The sequence below is a fragment of the Scleropages formosus genome, chromosome 19, assembly GCF_900964775.1.
Source record: "Scleropages formosus chromosome 19, fSclFor1.1, whole genome shotgun sequence".
In the NCBI taxonomy this organism is placed as follows: domain Eukaryota; kingdom Metazoa; phylum Chordata; class Actinopteri; order Osteoglossiformes; family Osteoglossidae; genus Scleropages; species Scleropages formosus.
In genome coordinates, this window is record NC_041824.1 from 22,257,090 (window position 1) to 22,281,050 (window position 23,961).

General features: G+C 43.6%; 1 protein-coding gene across 1 annotated transcript; it reads left to right on the top strand.

The window, feature by feature from the left end:
• Positions 1-976: 976 nt before the first annotated feature.
• On the top strand, positions 977-23,804 carry esyt1a (extended synaptotagmin-like protein 1a). Its single transcript, XM_018760711.2, has 32 exons — positions 977-1,215; positions 1,291-1,735; positions 4,103-4,144; positions 8,275-8,409; positions 8,575-8,648; positions 8,804-8,876; positions 8,965-9,054; positions 9,151-9,206; positions 9,383-9,503; positions 9,711-9,881; positions 10,508-10,590; positions 10,730-10,778; positions 10,868-10,957; positions 11,119-11,217; positions 11,758-11,829; positions 12,426-12,512; positions 12,831-12,980; positions 13,460-13,645; positions 16,628-16,804; positions 16,963-17,045; positions 17,152-17,200; positions 17,320-17,409; positions 17,496-17,591; positions 17,766-17,837; positions 17,958-18,044; positions 18,168-18,314; positions 19,103-19,260; positions 19,383-19,481; positions 19,590-19,721; positions 19,918-20,023; positions 20,189-20,238; positions 22,248-23,804. The coding sequence occupies exons 2-32, from the start codon at positions 1,385-1,387 to the stop codon at positions 22,273-22,275; spliced, it is 3,303 nt and encodes a 1,100-aa protein (XP_018616227.2). The 5' UTR covers positions 977-1,215; positions 1,291-1,384; the 3' UTR covers positions 22,276-23,804.
• Positions 23,805-23,961: the final 157 nt, after the last annotated feature.

The window sequence follows — 23,961 nt, forward strand, 5'->3', positions numbered from 1 at the left end:
ACACATGCACTTTCTGAACCACTTGTCCCATACAGGGTCGCAGGGGAGCCGGAGCCTAACCCGGCAACACGGCATAAGGCCGGAGGGGGAGGGGACACACCCAGGATGGGACGCCAGTCTGTCGCAAGGCACCCCAAGCGGGACTCGAACCCCAGACCCACTGGAGAGCAGGACCCGGTCCAACCCACTGCACCCCCCCAGAACAATGCACTGGAAATCAAATAAATGCTTATTTGTTCAGCCAAAGGAATGAACGAAGGAGTGGATGTTTCTGTGACTATGAAACTCCTGCTCCCCCAACAATACATTCAGATGAGTAAACATAAAAATGACATTGATTTCTGAAACACAGAAGCTATCCCAGACAAATCAGAGGAAAGGCAGCCAAGACCTGAGCCTGGGTCTGACGCATGCAATCTAAGCACAATGTATCACGACCAGTCCACATACTCTGCATTTTTGATCAGATGCGCCCAGGAAAAAACTCAAGGACGTGGAGAAAGGCCGAATGAGCTCCACATAGAAAACACCCGAGTCAGCAACCAGATTTTGGCCTAAATGTTTAAGAACAACACAATCAATCAATCGCCTTGTACCTCAAAAACTTATTGACCTGTCCAGGGCTTTCCCTACTTCGCTTAGTTTGTGCCCTGTCTTTCCAGGATAGGTTCTGGACCACCACGACCCTGACTTGGACAAGCAGTTAAGGAGTGAGTATCAAACTAGTCACCACAACAGAAAGTGACAATAATTGTTTCATGAATGTTTGAAGTCACCAAAAAAAATTATTAAACTTTAAGCTTTTCCCCTAAAGTTAACCTCAGGTTCAACCGTAAACTTCTGAGTAATTTGTTACCACCCTCAGGGCAAAGAGATGAAAAATTAAATGAAAGAAGAGTGAGCTGGCGACGTAGTTTCTCCGCGCTGACGGAGAGTCGAGCGGCTCGCGCTGAGGTGAACGCGGTCCTTTTCTACGACGTGAGACGTAGATTGCGTGCGTCGCAGCAGCGACGTGTGGCTGGTCGCGAGGCTTTGGCTGCTTTGCGCTCGCGGCAGACACTGGGCGTGTGCTCGCACCGGACCCTAAAAGGAGCAGCTCGAGGCCACCGGCGCTCACTCGTCAAGTAGGATGTGAAGCGTAGGCTTGAGTGAAGGTGGAGAGCTCGGTCTGTCTGCCGTTACTGCGTCGAGCGGGACTGTTACAGGGGAAATCAGGTACATCTTCACAGAACTCTGAAGTTGTTTGCTTTTAAGAATGCAAATTTTTATATAATAATTATATTTTCGTAGGCCTCCTTGTTTTACACACTGGCTTGAGTCTGCCGACGCACGTCACCCGGGACGTCTGTGAGAAGTAGCGGTTCTGGGATAAAACGACACCACGATGCCGGGGGGAGACGGCGGGCTGGACGGCGGTGGGGACTCGACTCAGCCCGGGGAAGACGCAGCGGAGCGCGGGGAGATGCTGGCGCCGAGCGCCCGGGGCGCAGACGCCGTGTCGGTGCTGTGGTCGTTCGGGAAGTGTCTGGGCGCTTTGCTGCCTGTCTACCTGGCCGGATACTTCGGCTTCAGCATTATCGTGGTGGTGCTCGGTCTCATGGTCTACATGGGATGGAGGCAGAGCCGCGATGGCAAAGAGAGCCGCCTGCAGTCCGCCATGTATGTACAGGAGAACGAGCAGGACTTCGCCACCAGCACCTCCGTGTTCAGGAGCAAACGCGAGTTACCGGCGTGGGTAAGACACACACACGGCTTCATTGCTGGTGTTCTTCCATACTTTCACCATTACGCTCGAACCGACAAGAGAGGAGCACCGCAAAACACGCGGTTTCCTTCCTAAGCCCCGAATAACATCTGTACCACATCTGCCCGAATAATCCACTGACGCAATAAAATGAGCACTAGCTCTGCTTTTTCCTAGAAGAGCGCTGTGCTGGCAGAACAGTACCCGGCATAAAAACCTGGTCATAAACTACAACAAAAGTCTGAAAGTGGAGAGAGATGTTAATAATGTGTTTCTGCTGACGGCTTTAGCAAAGTTTGGCAAAGGCCTCCCGCGGAGCTCAAAAGGCAAGGCGTCTGACATTTTCACGCTACATTCTTACTTCTTCTGTAGCGTTGTAAATTTCACTAGAAAAAAGTCTGCATACAAGTCTGCTCCTCGTTCGCGTGTGTCCCCGCCCTGCCTAGCCACACCGCGTTTTTACACTGGTAAAAGTGTGAACAGGTAAAAGCCCGATTCTCGTCTCTTTAAGCGTCACCGCAGCGCGTGCGGCTGCGCGAGAGACACTGCATACTCACTGCACGAGCGCTGCGGCACCGTCTCGGGCTTCCCAGATTCCTTGCATCAGATACCCTATTGATGTGCCAGAAACCTTGCGCGTGGTCAAACTGCAGATTACTCTATTTTGTACCTATATAATATGCAAAGTGCAGTAAGTTAGGCTAGAGCATTGGCCTTGCAGGAAAAGGACCTGCTCTTGCTGTAGTGCTCATGAGCAAGGAAGGTATTTACCCTGAATTTGATGTAGTAAAAATGATTCAGCTCTGTAAATGGGTAAATCATTGTAAATAGCTTAGTATACGAATGTAACATCCCAGGGGGGGGTGCAGTGGCGCAGTGGGTTGGACCACAGTCCTGCTCTCCAGTGGGTCTGGGGTTCGAGTCCCGCTTGGGGTGCCTTGCGGCGGACTGGCGTCCCGTCCTGGGTGTGTCCCCTTCCCCCTCCGGCCTTGCGCCCTGTGTTGCCGGGTAGGCTCCGGCTCCCCGTGACCCCATCTGGGACAAGCGGTTCTGAAAATGTGTGTGTGTGTGTGTGTAACATCCCAAGTCACTTTGGAGAGGTCTGTGAAATGAACACTGAGGTGCTGAACTGTCAGTGATGAATGTGTCAACAACAAGTATAATCCTTCTGATGCCATACCTGGAAAATGAATACAGTAGCTTATACAGTGTGTTCACAGTAAACAGACTTGGGGACCTTCATGTTACTATCTGTCCTATGCTTTTTGGGCCCTGTGAGCAACACATGTTGTTCTCTTTCTGCTCTCAGCCTTCCAAATTTGCCCCTGCTCTCTTTGGCAGAATTCATTTGTCAAGTAGCTGTTTGTTTTCAGTGCCTTCCCTCACACTTTAACACCACTGCCTCCCTGTTTTTGCTTTTTTTCCTTCCAGCTACCCTCACACATTCTTCAGACTGCAGCCTTGGCTATATTAGGCAACTTTTGATGGCTGCTCTCCGGGGGCTGAGTCAGATGAGAGGGGGATGTCAAAGTAATGGACACAAATTTAAAAGGAATGCACCAGAACAGAAGTTAAAGGGTAGCCAAGTTGTAGATGGAGCTGAGAGTACAGGGTTCAGTAGACTGCTTCTGTATTTTCAGAATATATTTATTTGGGTCCTCTGGAGATTTTGCAGTTTCTTTCTGTGTCTCTTCTATCTGCCTGTTTTCCTGCTTCCTGTCAGTAATGAGGTTAGTGAGGCTGAGCTGTGTGACTTCTGCAAATACGAGTCACCTGCTCATGTTGACAGACACAGGCACTGTTAAGAAATGAAGGTCAACAAACTCTTTCAAATGTAGCCACAAGTATAAACACAGAAAAACAGGCAAAACTAGGGTGGTTATTAAATAATAAAATGCCCCTAGTATAGAAGGAGAGAACATGCAGCTTAATGTACCAGCTCAGTTTTGCATGTAAAAGCCTGAATGTTTTGTTTAATTGAAGTGTTTGTGAGTTGTTTTGTGTACTCTTCTTTGATGGTGTTTGATAATTATGTGCAAATATGTATATGTATGCACAATTTGATAAAGAAACATGTAAACAGGATATCACGTTACTGATCGTTGTGGTGTTGTATCACACTTATCTTTTTCTCCTTTTTGCTGTGGTTTTGGGTTTTCTTGTGACTTTTTAGGGCAGGGGCCGTATTGCAGAATCATCCAGAATGTTCACCAGAATGGTTATTAACTTGAAGAATCTTGCATGCATGTATACAGATCCACTATAAGCCTCCAACTCCTATGAGTCTTAATGTCTTGTAACTGACAGTTTCTTTCAGTGTCACATGCCTGACTGTGTGATGTTTTTCCATCTCATCAGGTAAATTTTCCAGATGTGGAGAAGGTTGACTGGCTGAATAAGGTATGTGCAATGCTGTGCAGAGAGGTGTGCGTGCACACACACACAGAAAAACTCATTGAGCTAGACTGGTGTGGTCATGGCGAGCATTTAATAAGATTTAGCAGGGTGTCAGTAATATATTCCCTTTGACCATGTCTGGATCTGTGTGGTACAGACTAGAGACTTTGCACTTGATGCCTCTCTGATCGCTCCCTACTATGAGGAAGGTGGCTGAGGGACCCCTATTTAGACACTAGCTATTCTCACAGTGATGTTTTGTATATTAAATAACTGACAAAGGGTGCATTTTTTCCTTCAGTAAAATTCAGTGAAATGTTCGTGTGATATTTTGGGCTTTACATAAGGGTGGTGAGCAAAAAAATTTTTGTCCTGGGTGTGTCCCCTCCCCCTCCGGCCTTACGCCCTGTGTTGCCGGGTAGGCTCCAGCTCCCCGTGACCCCGTATGGGACAAGCAGTTCTGAAAATGTGTGTGTGTGTGTGTGTGTGTGTGTGTGTGTGTGTGTGTGTGTGTGTGTGTGTGTGTGTGTGTTTTTAACCTCACGCAAGCAGCTCCTCTGGCTTTGTGCCTTGTAACCAGACTGCAGCAGCACCATGGTGACTGCTCCTGACATTTGCCAGTGGTGTCTCATAAACTGCAGCTCTAAATTACAGTGTTTTGCTGGTTTATATTACATTGTACTTCAGGTAATCTGTGGTGAATCTGCATTTTCATTTCCATTACTGCTTTTACTTGATGAAAGCTGCTTTTTTCAGGGAATATTACTAACTAGGCTGTTCGGTTCCTCTAAATTCAAGAGCAAAACTGAATTTTTTTAAGCAGAATCTCTCAGTTCACCTCTGGCTGTCATACATAGGAGTTTACAGTGTCATTGAATTTTTTAAGGCTTTAATTAGTAATTAAAACTTCCCGTGAGACTGAAAAGTATGACCAAATGCAAACTGTGCAGTGGAAGAGTGGAACAGAAAGTGTATGAAAGGTGAAGATAAGTTTGTCTTGTTTTGGCAGATACTCCTAGTGTTAGTTGAATGCACTATGCTAAAGGCTCTCTCGAGTGTTTACCACTGAAAGTTAGTGGCAAGCATCATGTCTTCCAGGGTTGCTAGGAAATTAAACTATTTACAACCTAACAACATGTGAGATATAATACAAATCTAGTGCAGACAACTACCTCCTACATCATATGACATCAATGCCTCTTATATTACAAAATCATAAGAAATGACTGCAACCAAAGATGATGAGACGATGTTGCACTTGTTCACTTAAAACCCAAGGAGGGGGTTAACAGTATAAACAGTCACATTACGGTTCACTTGTCCAACATTGCTGAAGCTCGCGCTTGGTGTTCTGTGAAACACATCTTATAGGGAGGTTAATAATTTAAAATGACGTGAATAATAGTTGTGAATAGAATACTGAAATAGATGAAGAGATCAATATAAAAGCATGAAACTTAGATTAACATGAAAACTTAATGAGCTGTCACTAACTTGATCAAGTAGGTCATTATTCAGGGACATTTTTGCCAAAGCAGCTTGATGTACAAATCACATTGTACAAAGTCATAATCTGCATTCATTTCTACAAAGAATTTGTAAAAATGTACTTTTGATGGGTTTATTACCTTTCCAGACTTTTATAATGAAGGTTGTCCTGCTGAACATTTGGTTGATGATACACCTTCAATAAATTGCTATTAAATATGCAAGTTCATATATGTTGCACAATTTTCTATATGCCAACATTATCACATTTTGTGATAATATATTTTATTTTGCAGGTCTTTTAATTGCTTTATTCCCAGCATATTTTTGACATTAAATGGCCAACCTTTGATGCAGCTCTCTGTTTTGTGTATGGCTTGCAAGCAAATTGCTGTAACTCACGGTGGCATCTGGTCAGTGTGTGGCATGTGAATTCCAAAAGTAATAAAGGAACCAGAATTTTTAAGTACTTGTGTCCTTTTCCACAAGAGCACAGCAGCTTTAAATTAGAAAATCGAAACACCGCAACCAGCAACTGTTAAAGTTTACCCACAAGCAGTGTACAAAACTAACTGAACTGCTCACGCTTATTTGCACAGCAACTCTGAGTGTTTTCTGCCGCAGCTATTTTTGTGGAAAGTTTGACAACTGAACTCACATTTTGCAATAGAAGAAACAGTAATCCCTGAGATACATACGCCCATATGTGTAACAAGCATTCAGTTTTACAAGGAGTTTCATTTAATACGCCGGCTTCAAGTTTATGAGTACAGAGTTTGGATTTTATGCTCCTCCCAACAGCTGAGCAGCACAAAACGTTTAGATTTTATATTTATTTAGTCACCAGACACTTTTTCGCCAAAGCAACATAGAGTGATTATTAACTCGTATTTAGCTGACACCTTTGTCCAAGGTCATCTTTACAAGCAGAACACAAACACATGTGCATGCTGACAAGCTACCTGCAATTTAGAGTTACTAGTTCACCTGAAGTATGTCTTTGGGATGAAGCCCACTCAGGCACGAGGAGAAAATGGAAACTGCATACACAGCGAGTGAGGCTCAAACTCCGGTAAAGTTGCACAGCCCAGGTGCTGTGAGACACCATGTCAACTTGTTTGGTGACTGCAAATTAATTTGCATTGTTTTCCCTTACAGTTTCTTGCAATGTTTGAACACACACACACACACACACACACACACATTTTCTGAACCGCTTGTCCCATACGGGGTCACGGGGAACCGGAGCCTACTCGGCAACACAGGGCGTAGGGCCGGAGGGGGAGGGTACACACCCAGGACGGGACGCCAGTCCGTCGCAAGGCACCCCAAGCGGGACTCAAACCCCAGACCCACTGGAGAGCAGGACCTGGTCCAACCCACTGCGCCACCACAATGTTTGAACATAAACACTGAATTTCATGTATGTTGTGTTTGTGAATGTCTAAGCACAGAATGTAGTAAATGCAGGTAGACAGCTGCTGCTACTACTACTACTAATAATAATAATAATAATAATAATAATATTTTATTATTATTATTATTATTATTATTATTATGAACCATTCAGCATTATGGAGGAATTAAAGGAAACTACCATGTTATGTTGTGTTATGACAACTGATGTTGCAATATGGCAAGGTGACGCCACGAATGGCCACCTCGGTCTTGTGTTCTCTTGTAGTTTGTTTGTTTTTGTTTGCTTGTCCCGTCATTCTGATTCTGAAGAACTTGCATCCATTTAACTGTGATTTGGTGATAGTTTAACATAATTGGAGACACTTTAGGGGACTCAGGAAGGCAGAAAGACTTACCATTGAAACAAGTGGTAATTACATCTTGAAGTTAATGGCATTCATGTTACAAAGAGTTTCTCGGGAACGTATTGATTTCATAAGACGGGGGAAGACAATATGGTATGGTTGCATATTTTTAATAGGCAGTATTGCAGTTTATCTGTAGTTGCACTTGTCTGATTAAGGAAGTATTGTTAACAAAACTTTACATTATATATCCACAGGAAGGGGGTGTGGTGGCGCAGTGGGTTGGACTGCAGTCCTGCTCTCCGGTGGGTCTGGGGTTCGAGTCCCGCTTGGGGTGCCTTGCGACGGACTGGCGTCCCGTCCTGGGTGTGTCCCCTCCCCCTCCGGCCTTACGCCCTGTGTTACCGGGTAGGCTCCGTGACCCCATATGGGACAAGCGGTTCTGAAAATGTGTGTGTGTGTGTGTGTATCCACAGGAAAAGTACTGATCAGATGCTGGTTGCTGTTGTATTTAAAAGATATGTATGTAGTTGTTTGCCTTTACTCTGAAAGAGGCTTAGGGGCAATAAACACTGAATTATTCAGTATGTAGTTGAAGCTGTCTGTCATCAGTGCAATATCTCTTCACCAACACAACGTGGATATCTTTTCCCCTCGTTACTATATTCCTGCAAAGCTAAATTATGGTAATACCTCCTTTACAACAAATAGTTTTCGTGATGTTCTTTCAGTGACTTTGGATAAACACAGATGCTAACTTAAGGTGTTTTCGAAGAGTTCTTGTGGTCTCCACTTGGTAGCCACAATTTCTGGTCATAATCTAAAGAAATGTTGCAATTGCTAGGCTTCCTCATGTGGTGCTCTCGCCATCTTGTTCTGCAGATACTGCAGCAAGCCTGGCCGTTTGTGGGCCAGTACCTAGAGAAGCTCCTAGTTGAGACCATAGCTCCCTCCATTCGGGGCTCCAACAACCACTTGCAGACCTTCACCTTCTCAAAAGTCAACCTGGGGTCCAAGGTACTCTTGTGTCATATAGAAAAGAAGCTCCACAGTAATACACATAACTGCAGGCTAACAATTACCATGGTGCAGTCACAGTTACAGCACTGGCAAGCACAACTGCTGGTTTGTGTTGCATGCTTCATGTCAACAATGGTATCTTCAATGTATCTGTGTGAATAGCCCCTGCGGGTGGTGGGAGTGAAGGCTTACACAGAACACGACAAGCGGCAGGTGTTGCTCGATCTCTACATCAGGTAATTTCCATGCACGTCTCAAATCTGGCAACATATTTTGTCCTCTGGCTATCTTTTCTGAAGTTTTCAACTGCTCCGTTTGCACGAAACAACCACATTGTGTGAACCAGGGCTTATATGTTGTCACCTTTTTTGTCTACTTTATCATCGAGCAGCTATGTTGGGGATGTGGAGATCAATGTGGAGGTGAAAAAATACTTCTGCAAAGCTGGAGTGAAAGGAATCCAGGTGAGTAGAAACAGTGGACTTGTAAGGCATGGCTTGTATTCAGTGTTGAGTGGCTGTGTCTGGCCTAACACGATCTCTTCTTCTCCAGCTTCATGGGAAGCTCAGGGTCATCTTGGAGCCACTCATTGGAGACATTCCTCTTGTGGGAGCCATCACTATGTTCTTCATTCGTAGGCCTGTGAGTGTTGCTTAACACAGTACCTTTAGATTTCCCTACCTCCTTGCCTTCTTGGTATGTTCACCCATCAAACACCTTCCTTTCCTGTCCAAACAGACACTGGACATCAATTGGACGGGACTTACCAATTTGCTGGACATCCCAGGCTTGAAGTGAGTTTAACCAGTTCTGAACTTCTAAGAAGAGGGGACTTAATTTCTAAAGGCATGATATGGTTTATATCTAGAAATCACATTATATGTGGGTTATATTTGCTGTTATACGCATCTGGATGTGTATGCGTAGTTTAAATTTTGTTTAAAAACGCCACCCGTGTTGTTGTTTACAGTACAATGTCAGACACTATGATAATGGACGCAATTGCCTCCTTCCTGGTGTTGCCCAACCGCCTCACAGTCCCCCTGGTTCCTAACCTACATGTGGCACAGCTGCGATCTCCTCTCCCACGGGTAACATGCATAATACATGCTCATGTAAATATCCTTAGTGTATCCTTAGTGAATACGTTGACTAAGCAGTGCCATGCATGAATGTCCTAGATAATTCAAGTAAGATTTAACAGATAAATTATCACAAAATTGTATAAGGTGTACACGACATGTATATAACATGTAAGAGGCTGTGCTCGTAATTCAGCTTTGCTTTCTCTGCCTCAGGGCATTGTGCGTATCCATCTTCTGGAAGCAGAAAGTCTTGTCTCAAAGGATAACTACGGACTGATTACGGGCAAGTCGGACCCTTACGCTGTACTGAGGGTGGGGACTCAAATCTTCACATCTCACCACGTGGAGAACAATCTTAATCCCCAGTGGAGAGAGATGTACGAGGTTAGTGTTTCTGCATGTTTGGGTAGTTTAATTTGATCAAATTGGGCTAAAAGTTTGTCCCATCTTGATGACTGGTATCTTTCATTGTCATTTTGCCATGTAAATTTGAAATTATGTTGTGTCATGACCCAGCAAATGCATTTTTTGTCAGTTTGCCATTCTGGTAACACACTTGATGGCGAGGTCAGGAACACATAATTTGTGCAGTTTCTGCAGATGTGTCCTCAATAACTTCTACAAATCCCAAAATAACAGTGCAGGTTATGAAAAGTAATGATATAACTGTTATCATTGTTATTGCAGTTAGCAGAAGCTCATATCTGGTTTCACTTTGAAAGCGCCATAAGGGCATTATCAGAGTCTGTTGGCTTGCAGATTGGTCTTTTGGTGTACTGGAGGAACTGGAAGGTAAATAAAAAATGAGAAGTAGAAGATAGCGATTCAAGAGAAGGCAGACTTAGTGAGAATGGCTGGTCTGTGCTGTTAGGAGTCCTTGTTCTATGTTTGGTCATTTTTAAGTGTTCCAACCCTGCCCATTTGTCACTTTTGATCCAGGAATCCTTGCATTCTGATCAATTTTTTTGTGCATCTGTATTTAAGTGTCATCTGCCTATGTCGTATGTCAGGTGATAGTCCATGAAGTACCTGGTCAGGAGTTGGAGGTGGACGTGTTTGACAAAGACCCCGACCAGGATGACTTCCTGGGGAGGTACCACTGCCTGTACTGTTTCGGTTACCGTTGGCCATTCCATCCATGAGGCAGTCTGTTACTGTGTTACGGAGTCCACAAGAACGGTCTCGAATTATATTAGCTTCCTCACTAGATATCGGTTTCATTTCATCCACAGGATGAAGTTGGATCTAGGATTAGTAAAGAAGGCCCGTCTTTTGGATGAGGTGAGCAAAAGAAGATCATCCAGTTTCAAATAGAAGCTGAGAGGTGTGATGTCACCTGTTGGTGCTGATGTTCTCCATCTGCTCTTCAGTGGTTTACGCTGAAGGACACTGCTGCTGGTCGCATTCACCTAAAGCTGGAGTGGCTTTCTCTGAAGCCCACTGCTGACCAGCTGAATCAGGTGCGCTCCCAAAAACATGTTCACATATTTATTCAGCTACACTTTCGTCTGTTCCTGCATACAACTGCCATCATGGCAGGGTACCAAACTGGAGCTCAGGGTAACACCAGGTAACATTCCCAGTGAAATTTTCTGTGTTTAAAATCAGTTCTGTTCTGCAGGTTCTGCAAAGAAATGCAAGTATGACCATTTCCAGTAAAACAGATCCTCCTTCTTCAGCCATTTTGGCTATATATTTGGATCGCGCTCAGGAACTGCCTGTGAGTCACACTTCCTGTAAGACTTTGCTACTTCCTGCAGGTGCAGTTTCAACTCTGTCATCACTAATATTTACATTTAATTTTTTATTAAGCAGATGCTTTTCTCCCAAGTGACTTCCAGTGACCTCTATGTAGCATTATCAGCCCACACACCTTATTCACCATGGTGACTTACACTGCTAGATACACTACTTACACTGGCTCACTCATCCATACATCAGTGGAACACACACACTCTTTCTGTCACTCACACACTATGGGGAACCTGAGCAGCATGTCTTTGGACTGTGGGAGGAAACCCACACAGACACAGGAGAACATGGGACCTCCACACAGACTGAGTAGGGATCAAATCCACATCTTCTCGCACCACCCAGGTGCTGTGAGACAGCAGCACTACTTGCTGTGCCACCATGCTGCCCTTATGCCACCATTAAATATGTGGTGTTGTCAGTGTTGTGCTTTCAGTTCAAGTAGAATTGGATGATGTAAAGTTTACATTTAAATGATTTCGTGTGAGTGATTTCCTGTGTTTTTCAGTTAAAGAAAGGCAACAAGGACCCTAACCCCATGGTACAGCTGTCAGTACAGGACACCACAAAGGAGAGCAAGGTGACATATCTGCTTCTCATTTATTACCACAGTGCCACAAAGGGTTAAATAATTTGAAGAGATCTTAATCTTTTTTTCACTCAGTATACAATGCAGTTCCTTCCTGGAACTACAGTACATATGTCCAGTAACACTGTCCTATTGCAATCCAGAAAACTAGGAGTTCCTCATGCACATTTCGAGCACAGTGGCATCTACTGTGGGGTAATGTTTTAGTACTTATGTTTTTCCAGTGATTTGATGCTTTTCCCCAAAACAGCTTACAAGTTTTTAGCCATTTATACTGCTGGGTAATTTTTATTGGAGCAATTTAGGGTAATTTCCTTGCTCAAGAGTACTACAGCTGGAGGTGAGACTTAAACCTATGCCCTTTGGGTCTAAAGGCAACAGCTCTAACTACTACACTACCAGTACTTGGGCTATGTATCTGAAGGATTTAGGTTATGCTCATAAGCGGTACTAAGTGGAACAGTGAATTCAGTGAAATGTTCACAATAAATGTTTAAATGCAGAAGCACAGCAGAAGGGAATAACATGATATTTGTGTCCTACAGCCACTGATATGTTGCCATGCTTTGGCGTATTGCCTTCTTTAGACCTGTTATGGGACCAACAGCCCCCAGTGGGAAGAAGCTTTCACCTTCTTCATCCAGGACCCTCGCAAACAAGACATTGACATTCAGGTGCTTTTTTTTCTGTCCACCATGGTTTCCCACTGCTATCTTAGATTTCTTAGTCTCACAAATAACATTCTTACTGTTGCTGATTCTCCTGCCCCTCTGTGGTTGTCAGTAAAATTGCTGTTCCCTCTTACAGGAAATAGTGATGCTGATTCTCTCCTTTGATCTCTGTTTACCTTGCCACAATGTTTCCTCTTCTTTACCCTTTGAATACCCTATCTGTTTTTTGTCTTAACCTTATACTACATGATCTTCACTTGCTCCTTTTTGATCTCCATTTCTCCTTTCTGTTCCCTCTCTCGCTCTTTGTCTGCCCCTCAGGTGAAAGATGATGACCGATCCCTGTCTCTAGGCAGTTTGTCCATACCCCTGTCTCGCCTGCTTACCAGTCCTGAGCTAACAATGGACCAGTGGTTCCAGTTGGACAACTCAGGACCGGCCAGTCGCATCTACATCAATGCAATACTGAGGGTGAGACCACTGCATTCATATCTGTCCTCAAATATGGAATTGATATTCGTCCAGCTTTTCATCTGTCTCTTTTTTACTGTGTCTTGTGCCCGTTTTACTATTTTTGTGTCATTTTTGATTTTCATTGTGTTCCTAATTCCATGCCCTCCTCTTCATCTCTCACATTCTCAGGTTTATTTCTGTTATTTACACAGCCTATTTAAAGAAGTTTACTAGAGTGAGGAGGGGAGTGCGGTGGCGCAGTGGGTTGGACCACAGTCCTGCTCTCCGGTGGGTCTGGGGTTCGAGTCCCGCTTGGGGTGGCTTGTGACGGACTGGCGTCCCGTCCTGGGTGTGTCCCCTCCCCTTCTGGCCTTACACCCTGTGTTACCGGGTGGGCTCCGTGACCCTGTATGGGACGAGTGGTTCTGAAAGTGTGTGTGTGTGTGTGTGTGTGTACTAGAGTGAGAAATCAAGGTGATTCCTGCTTTGCGTCTCAGGTTTTGTGGTTTGATGAGAAAGCCCCTCCCAGCTCACCAAGCTCTCCCAACCCATCGTCCCCACTGCTGAGTATGGGTGATGGAGACACCGTGGCAGAGATTGCTGGTGAGGGGGTCAATGGGTCCCTTAGCCTGGTCCACTCCCGACCGAAGAAGACTTCGCCTGATCCCAGCTTTGCCACTGAGGTGAGGAACGATGTGTGTCTATAGTATGTGACAATACACCCTGATAAGTCAGCAAAATACTACTAGAACCACGTCAACTAGCACAGTTCCTCAGAATGCCAAGGGAAGCAACATGGTCTTGTGCAAATTGTGAATCAGCTGCTGTCATGTGTTTGTGGCAATGTATAAAAAACACAACAGAAGCCTGATTGCTGGACCTCTTGACTCTATATGATTCTAAAGTGTTTAAGCAGTGTAATATTACACTCTTGAGATGAACCTGTGTAGAAAAAACAGACAACCAAGTAAAGAAGATAACATTACATTTTCTAGACACTGATTTGTATATTTCAGTTTTTGAACACAAAAATGTTTTCACGTACAAATAGAGCATACATTTACTTTAATGTCATAGTATGTTAATTACAGACAAACATGTATTTTAACTTTGGCCGGTATAATTACCAGGTGACCCCTTGTGACTGTTATATACATCTGTCACTAGAGTAATGGTATAACCGTAGTATTTTGTCCAGGTTGAATGGATCACAATTATTATTGATCTTTACTCATCATACATCTTTATCATTTAGATTACTAAAGGGAAGGGTTTGTCTCATATACCATTAGAAAAGCTACTGTACAATGATTTACCCATTTATACAGCAGGATATTTTTTTTTATAGTGGTTGAGGGTAAGTACCTTGATCAAGTGTAATCGAACAGGAGCAGTGTTTGAACCTGAGACTTTCAGATTGCAATTCAGTAGTCCTAACCTCTATGCTAGGAAACAGTTATTATGTTTAATGATATAATTTTATGTTGATGATACATGGTATAGTATGTTTAATGATATAATCTCTGATGAGGGTGGGATAAAGCATGGACATTGAATTGGATCTGAAGTCTGCTTCCTGTTTTACTGTTCTTTTGCTATTCAGGGTGTGATCAAAAGAAGTTATTATTTTTTTAAACATTTATTTATCATTTATAAAGGATTTATCACTTATTTAAAAGAATAGTGTACATACATAATTTTTATGTGTTCTCTTCTTCAAAGTAATCTCGAGATGATTTCTATTAATGTTTCTTCTACTTTTGGAAGTTATGTGGCAATATTCAGCTCTGGGGGGGTGCGGTGGCGCAGTGGGTTGGACCGCAGTCCTGCTCTCCGGTGGGTCGGGGGTTCGAGTCCCGCTTGGGGTGCCTTGCGACGGACTGGCGTCCCGTCCTGGGTGTGTCCCCTCCCCCTCCAGCCTTGCGCCCTGTGTTGCCGGGTTAGGCTCCGGTTCCCCGTGACCCCGTATGGGACAAGCGGTTCTGAAAATGTGTGTGTGTATTCAGCTCTGGTGGGGGGTGCGGTGGCGCAGTGGGTTGGACTGGGTCCTGCTCTCTGGTGGGTCTGGGGTTTGAGTTCCACTTGGGGTGCCTTGCGACAGACTGGCGTCCCGTCCTGGGTGTGTCCCCTCCCCCTCTGGCCTTGTGCGCTGCGTTGCCAGGTTAGGCTCCGGCTTGCCGCGACCCTGTATGGGACAAACGGTTCAGAAAATGTGTGTGTGTGTATGTATTCAGCTCTGATGCAACTATGTTCTGCCTTTGCATTATGATGGGTGCTTGGAATGTCATCAGATCTCCTGTTCGGCTTCAGTTTTTGATTTTAGGGAACTGAAAAAAGTCGCACAGAGTGACATGGGGTGAATATGAAGGGTGCGTCACCTCATGAATTTTTTTCTGGCAAAAATGGCAGAAATCACCACTCACACTGGTTCCTCTTAAGTTTATCCCTCAGTTAAATTAAAACCTTTCCTTAACAGCTGACTGTTTTGTCTACTAGTTTCAAATTTCTGATGAACAGTATGCACACACAGACAGTCTCAAACCACTTATCCCAAGCAGGGTCGCGGCAAACCCGAGTCTAACCCAGCAACATAAGGCGCAAGACTGGAGGGGGAGGGGACACGCACAGGACAGGACGCCAGTTCACCACAAGGCACCCCAAGCAGGACTCAAACTCCAGACCAATCAGACAGCAAGCACAAGCCAAACCCGCTGCGTCACCACACCCTCACAATGAACAATATGTTGATCGTCAAAAAAACAACCACCGTTGCCTTCATTCTGGCTCTTATTTTTTACCTATTTGCATTATTTCAAGTATGTCAGTGGCAAAATATATCTCTGCCTTTGAACACACCTCTGTCAAAGCTGGTTTGAAGTATGGGGGTGGGTTGCTTGGTTTTGTTGGGTGACACATTGAGTAGAGCTGCTGTCTCAAAGCTCCTGGATGGTGGGAGAGGACATGGGTTTAATCCCCACTCGGTCTCCGTTAAGTTGCATGTTCTCCCTGTGTCTCTGTGTCTTGTTTCTGGGTGCTCTGGTTTCCTCCCATACTCCAAAGACATGCTGTTCTCTGGATTGGTGACTCTGTGTCATCCATAGTGTGTGAGTGATAAAGGGAGTGTGTTCCACTGATGTACGTATGAGTAACTCATTGTAAGTAGTGCATCTAGCAGTGTAAGTCACCTTGGGTGGCTAAGGTGTGGGCTGATACAACTACATAGTGTTCACTGGAAATCACTTTGTCTGCTAAACGAAGTAATGTAATGGATGCATTTACATCTCCTTTGTGCACAGCTTTCCCATCGGCACCAGTAATTTAAAATATTTTAGTCGCACCTCGGGGGGTGCGGTGGCGCAGTGGGTTGGACCACAGTCTTGCTCTCTGGTGGGTCTAGGGTTTGAGTCCCGCTTGGGGTGCCTTGCGACGGACTGGTGTCCCGTCCTGGGTGTGTCCCCTCCCCCTCCGGCCTTACGCCCTGTGTTGCTGGGTAGGCTCCAGTTCCCCGCGACCCCGTATGGGACAAGCGGTTCTGAAAGTGTGTGTGTGTGTGTGTGTGTGTGTGTGTGTGTGTGTGTGTGTGTGGTCACACCTCGTAGCTACACAATATTTTAAGAATCGCACGTGACTTGTACTGAATGTAGCAATGTTTTCTCTCCATTTAGGGGGTACTGAGGATCCACTTGGTAAAAGCGCAGGATCTGGTTGCCAAAGACAACTTCATGGGGGGCATGGTGAAGGGAAAGAGTGACCCCTACGTTAAGACTCGTGTCGGTGGTGTGACCTTCCGGAGCCACGTGGTGAAAGAGAACCTCAATCCCACCTGGAATGAGCTCTATGAGGTTCTTTTCATTTCATTTTACATCCATCCTTACAACATGATATGAAATAATTCAGGTTAAACACAAACAAAAAGAGCAAATTCCTAAATTACCAGTCCAGGTGCTTAAACACTGACCTCCTTGCAATTATGTGCAGTGATAATAGGTTTGTTTTCCAGGTTATCCTGACACAGTTACCAGGACAGGAGGTCCAGGTTGAACTGTTTGATAAGGACATTGATGAAGATGACTTCCTGGGAAGGTGAGGGAGAAGGATCCTAACTGTTTTTCCTGCTCTGAATATCTGAATATGGTTTTCTAGATGATACTCATTTAGTTATATATATTTCTCTATTGTGTGTTCTTAGGGTCAAAATAAGTCTGAGAGACATCATCAGTTCGCAGTACATAGATCAGGTGAGATTTGTCTGTCTGCTTTTTGTGATTTTTGCCCCAAGGTACAATTTTACTCTGTACCTTTGGACCTGCATGTCAGTGTGTGTTTTGACTTTGTACCTTGTGTGGCCTTGTTGCAGTGGTACGACCTGTGTGATGTGAAGTCAGGTCGTATTCATCTGGTGCTGGAGTGGCTGCCCAGATTGTCGGACCCCAGCAGGTTAGAGAAGGTCAGCAGCAGCGCTCAGTAAATTCTCCCATGATTGTGGATGGCAGGCAGCAGACATATTTAATTTTTGGACCCATGGTTCTCCAGGTGCTGCAGTTCCAGTCCCAGCAGACCTACCAGAACAAAGCGGTTCCTTCTGCAGCAATGCTGTTCCTGTATCTGGAGCGTGCTTATGGCCTGTCTGTGAGTCCACGCACCTCAGTGTCCCTTACTATGAAGTGATGTGCCACTGTGTGTTGGGGACAAAAGCTCAACTATATGGCTCTGTAAAGGACTGATACAGAGCAGCAAATGGACCAGTCTGTGAGTGGTATTGTAGCAGACCTTGTGCACTGAGACATGTTTGTGTGGATGCAGCTGAAGAAAAATGGAAAGGAACCGATGGCAGGGGCAGAGGTCTCTCTCAGGGGTGTGTCCTACAGGACCAAGGTCAGATACTGTTCATTTGCTGTTGAATTATTACATTTAAGACCTGTGTTGTGAAACAATAAATTGAATGACTGAGGTTGACGGTGAACTTCACTACTCCCCCTACCGCTCTTTTTTTAGGTGTCTGATCGTTCTGTTTCTCCTCGGTGGGATGAAGCTTTCAGCTTTCTGGTTCATGACCCCAGAGAAGATATCCTCACAATTAAGGTGAAATTTGGAGCACGAGTCCTGCGTTTTGTTTGTAATGTCTGAAAGGTATATTTTTTTTTTTTATTATTTGTTTCTTTTGGGGGGAATTTTTGTTTTCAAAACATGGATGTCTTCTTGCAGCTTTCCCACAACTGGGGTATGGCCCTCGGTAATCTGGTGCTACCTGTGAAAGCACTTCTTGCAGAACCAGGTCTGGAGCTGGACTGCTGGCTGACCCTTGATGGAGCCCTCCCAGAGAGTGAAGTTTTGCTAAAAGCAACACTCAAGGTCAGTACCATGTCATTTGTAGGGTAGAAGAATGTTAACCATTACCTCTGGCTGCGCATACTGCATTATCTGATGCCAAACAGCAGTTACACTTGTGCAGCGTGGCAAGTCAGCTCCAGAGCGCTCAGGGGTACGTAACCACTGAGATTAGCATACTCAGGCACATCCATATATATATATATATATATATATATATATATAAACAACTTTTATGAACGAACCTAGCAATAATGCATCAATAATTAGCTGTTTATTGAGAGAAAAATATTAATATTTAAATTACTTCAGTGTTCTGCTAGTTTTGTTTGCTAGTTTTAATTGCATTCTTTTTAAGGTTGTATTTCAGGTAATAATGTAGACTAGAAGGTTGGAATCCTTTCAGGAATGTACAAAAGTGACGTAACAGTCCTGCTGTAATAGAGAAAATATCACAGACAGTAAAGAGTATTTGAAGCCTTGTGCTTTTGTTATTAATACACTAAGGGTGGGTGTTCTTTGATTAAGCTTTTAAAGACATGAGAAAAAATAATTTATTATGTGTTCTTAATATTTTCATGGTTTTTTTTTAAGAGGCTCAGTATGGTGACAGTATGTGTTATTATTGCAAAAGATGCGGAAGAAACCCAGTTGACTTCAGTGTGGATTACTGAAGAAGCACTTCGATGTGCAGCTTGAAACTAGGAAAGGAAGTCTGTCCCACCCAATGTGTTTCATCCTGGAATAATCTGGTGAAGGATCTTGGGGAAATATTTGTTCAGCTTTGTGTGTCTTTAAACTGTTCAAATCAGATCTTGGACTCCAAGGCAACAGAGTGCAGCAGTATTCAGTCTGAAGGGGGTGAGGACTCCACTGCAAATGCTGAGCATACTGAATCCATCATCCCTAGCAAGGAAGCAGTCGCAGCTGCCAATCCAGACTTGAGACAAAGACCAGTGTCAACCCCGGGGTGAGTGGCACTGGGGCACCACGCTTTGCACTGAAGGAACATGAACCTGAAGTGCCTGAATTGTCCCACAATGGTCATACACTAACACACACTGTGCGGTCACCACTGATTTGTTTGTCCAGTGTTGCTGACTCAGCAAAAAGTGGGTGGAGCCAGGTGAAGCTGACTCTCCGCTACTCCACAGAGGAAAACAGGCTGGTTGTCATCGTTCATGCCTGCAGGTCTTTTGGCTTAACTGAGTTTCAGCATATAGAAGTGTTAGTGTCACATTGAAAAAGTGTTGACTGGCTATAGTGACCACGCTGATTCTTCTCTCCGGACCTGTGCAGATACCTGGAAGCCTGTTCCAAAGATGGGTCAGACCCTTACGTTTCCTTTATCCTGCAACCTGACAAAAACAAGACCACTAAGAGAAAGACAAGCATCAAGAAAAAAGACCTTAATCCAGAATACAATGAAAGGTAAGTGTTGTGCAGATGAAGACAGAAATATCTGTTGGTGTGTGACGTAAGTAATCGTTATGCATGTTATTCATTCACCGAGTCTCAAATCCATCGTCTGGATTCTCCTGTCTTATTTCTGTCTTTGTCTGGCCGTTTCTGTCTTGTTTTTTTCTCCATTCCTTTGGCTCACTCGTTCACTTGCTGTTAAATGCAGGTTTGATTTTGAACTCTCTCTGGAGGAGGCCAGGCACAGAAAACTGGACTTGGCGGTTAAAAACAGCGTGTCCTTTATGAGCCGCGAGAGAGAGCTCATCGGCAAGGTCAGTGAGCATGAACATCAGTGTGCAGTGACTCTTCATATCGTCTTGTTAGGTTGCCTGCTTCTGTTACACGTGCTTGAAAAGATAATATCAGTTTTATTATGTTTTATTAGATGACGTTTCAATTCTGATATGAACCTTTCTGCATTTGAAATTTTCGTTCAGGTACTGGTAGACCTGGCTGAGGTTGACCTCAAGTCAGGGGTCACACAGTGGTAAGTACAATAAAATGTTGACAATACACCTGTTTTCACTTATTATTGTATTTAACATGATGTCTGACATGAAAACCAAATTCTTCTAAACGTGTCATTTTGTTTATCAAGTTAGGTTTTAAAGTCTTATAATTATGCACATAAGGCTGCAGGTATCCACAAATTAACAGTGCACTGACTTACTTGCTTAGGAACAGTAAACTTCAAACTTTTAAAGATGTAAACCTTTTTTTTCTGAAAAAAATGTCTACTGTCTTAATTTAACTGTTTTGTAAAGTTTTGTTTTGTAGTAGAGCAAACGTGATCTGTGTTAACCTGCTAAACTGATAGTTGGCAGTAAAAAGCATTTGCTAAATGAATGAATGTAAATGTAAACACCACCAATAAAAAGGAGTGTGGGATGGCCTTCATTCAATTTACTTTGACGGTAGTCACAGCTTGTGTGTGGTGTTCACAAGTTTCGGTGATCATGATAGTGTTGTTAGAAGAGGCATATGCTGTTTGTACAAAAAAGTGGAGATTCACATTTGTTTAGCAGACACTTTTCTCCAAAGCAACTTCCAATGAACTCTATGTAGTGTTATTAGCCCACACACCTTATTCACGATGGTGACTTACACTGCTAGATACACTGCTTATACTGGGTCACTCATCCATACATCAGTGGAACACACACATTCTCTCTGTCACTCACACACTATGGTGAACCTGAACAGCATGTCTTTGGACTGTGGGAGGAAACCCGCACAGATGTGGAGAACATGCAAACTAAACACAGATTGAGTGGGGAATCAAACTCACAGCCTCTCGCACCACCGAGGTGCTGTGAGGCCGCAGCACTACTCACTGTACCACCGTGCCAACATAGTGAAGTTTAATGTAGCAAGAAGATGATGGGATGAATCAATCAACAGTTTGGGTTAAACAGACCAGCTCTGGACAGCTGGTAGTGTAGTGGTTAGAGCTGCTGCCTTTGGATCCAAAGGTCACAGGTTTCATCCCCGCTACCCACTGTAGTTCCGTTGTACAAGGTACTTACTCTTAGTTGCTCCTTTAAAATTACCCAGCTGTGTAAATGAGTAAATAACTGTAGGCAGATCAACATTGTAAGTTGCTTTGGAGAGAAGCATCAGCAAAATAAATAAATGTAAAAAGGAGAAAATGTGATTAATTTTTATTTTCAGCTATCCTAAATGAGTTCTAATGTTAAGTGTCGCTTAAAGTTAATTGCTGGAGTACTTTTATTAATCAAGGCTGTTTGCAAGGTGGGGGGGTGTAGTGGCACAGCAGGTTTGGCTGGGACCTGCTCTCTGGTGGGTCTGGGGTGCGAGTCTTGCTTGGGGTGCCTTGTGACAGACTGGCGTCCCGTCCTGGGTGCGTCCCCTCTCCCTCTAGCCTTACGCCCTGTGTTGCTGGGTTAGGCTCTGCTTTACCGTGAGCCCACTCAGGACAAGTGGTTTCAGACGGTGTGAGTGTGTGTTTGTAAAGTTTTAACAGAACCTAACCTGTGATCAAATGAAGGGTTGTGTGCATTATAAAGCTTTTATTGATAGCAATAAAAGTGAATTTGGCTTCATGAACAGCCATCTGATCATGTGTTTCTAAGTTAAGGAGCCAGTGTATTCAGTGTCAGAAATGGTGAGCCTTGAATCTAGTCTGTTTTTGTAGGCACGCGCACACACACACACACACACACACACACACACACACACACACACACACAATCTGAACCGCTTGTTCCATACGGGGTCGCGGGGAGCCGGAGCCTAACCCGGCAACACAGGGCATGGGGCTGGAGGGGGAGGGGACACACCCAGGACGGGACGCCAGTCCGTTGCAAGGCACCCCAAGCAGGACTCGAACCCCAGACCCACTGGAGAGCAGGACAAGGGCCAACCCACTGCACCCCCACACCCCCACTCTGTTTTTGTAAGTATTGTTTTCCTAATTTTAACTTTACTGCACATTACTGTATCGGTTCACTTTTTAACAGCCTTTTTGCTTTTCAGGTTCAATTTGTCGGTGGAGAGCAGCTAATCCTGCAGATCCTTAGCACAGTAATAGCTTTACACAATGATGCCTTTGTATTCATAGTTGCACAGCTGGTTTTTGGAAGTCAGTTTACCATTTTTCTTATTTGGTTAAATGGCAGTGAGCAGGGCCACAAAAATGAAGACTTTGAGGAGTTTCTGAATATTTTAATATATTCAGTATAGTTTATACTTTCCGTTTTTATTTGTGTCATTTCCATGTCATTTTCATTTGTGAAATGAAGCTGTGTAGAGTTCTGGAAAACAAGAATATATGATGCCATTTAATTTGATATATTATTACATTTATGGTAAAATTCCAGGGCATGCTGAAATACTAAAGAATATACAAACTAAAAAATTGAGAACTTTCAGATATGCACTTCTACAGTATTTAGTTATCCTGAATAGTAACACTGTCTCTGAAACAGGCTGTAATAGTTGTTTTTTACTGTAACACTTTTGTGCAGCGTGTTTACTGAGAGTTAGTACAGCTTTGTATTTTAAGGTGATGAAAAATTATACCTTGGCATATTCATCCAGCTTGAGGGAAAAGCCCAAAATGTGCTGTTCCAGGATTATGGATGTGAATGGATTTAAAAGGTTTTCTGTATCATCAAAGGTGATAGAGTGGTGCTGTGCAGTGGCAGTACGTCTCTGCAGCAAAAGTCTGTTCCTTTCACACAGTATTTTTTAATGATTATTTTAAGTGTTTGGATTAGAATGACTTTTACCATATTCAGTTAACATTTTTTTTTACTTGTTCTGTTTTATCTTTACCATTTTCAGTAAACATTTCTTTGTTTTCAGATTTATTTTTTTTTGTTGATGTATGTAAAATTTTCTTTGCTGGATTTAACTGAGGGTAATTGACAATCTGTTTTATGAAGTACAGTTTGCAATGTGGCCGACATGAAAGAGTTTTGTTACATATATTGTAATGAAGTATTTTCACATTGTTTTTAAAGCTTCTGAATGTTTCATGTTTTGCATTTCAGAAACCTATATTGGTGAAATGCAGTTTTAAAAATGCCAACAATATTTAGGCTAGTTACATATATAATGTATTTTTTTTTTATTTCAGTCACTGTGCTTTTCATATGCCACGTCCACTGTAAGTGGAGATGAACCTTAAATATGAAGGTTTCAAGGCGGCCTTTAAAATTTGGATTGGTCAGCACTGCTAATGCTTATATTGTCTTGCATGGGACCATGGATCAGCAGGCCCAGTGGACCAGCCTGAAGCCTCAATCTGTGCTTGAGCCCATGTTTACCTGCTGAATTTCCTTAGTGTATGATGAAAAAATGTTAATGCCAAGAGCCTTGTTGGTGTGAGCCTGAGTGTACGTGCACACAAGTCTAAACATTTGCTGTATGTAGAGACACACGACGACAGGAAGCTGATAATAAACACTTCATTTGCACTTGAGAAGCATCCAGCTGTGTTTCTTAGTAAGGACAGAATTAGTGAGTCGTGTTTCATTTTTTTCCCTTTTTTTTCCCCATCAAGTGTGTTTGTATCTATCCTGTTTTAGAGTCGCTAACCTGTTTAATATGTTTGGTAAATGTGTAATGTGGGTTGACATGTAGATGTCTTGTCCCCTCCTTCTTAAACCTCTTCTGTGTTTAATGTGTCATAAAAAACTGATTTATTTTTTCATCTTGATTTATAAGAAAGATGAGCTACAAAGCA

Excerpts from the sequence above, each read along its gene's own strand:
- esyt1a (XM_018760711.2), top strand. The coding sequence starts at position 1,385 with ATGCCGGGGGGAGACGGCGGGCTGGACGGCGGTGGGGACTCGACTCAG. Across the intron at positions 17,201-17,319 it reads GTTCGCAGTACATAGATCAG|TGGTACGACCTGTGTGATGT; the intron begins GTGAGATTTGTC and ends GCCTTGTTGCAG. Across the intron at positions 17,410-17,495 it reads ACCCCAGCAGGTTAGAGAAG|GTGCTGCAGTTCCAGTCCCA; the intron begins GTCAGCAGCAGC and ends ATGGTTCTCCAG.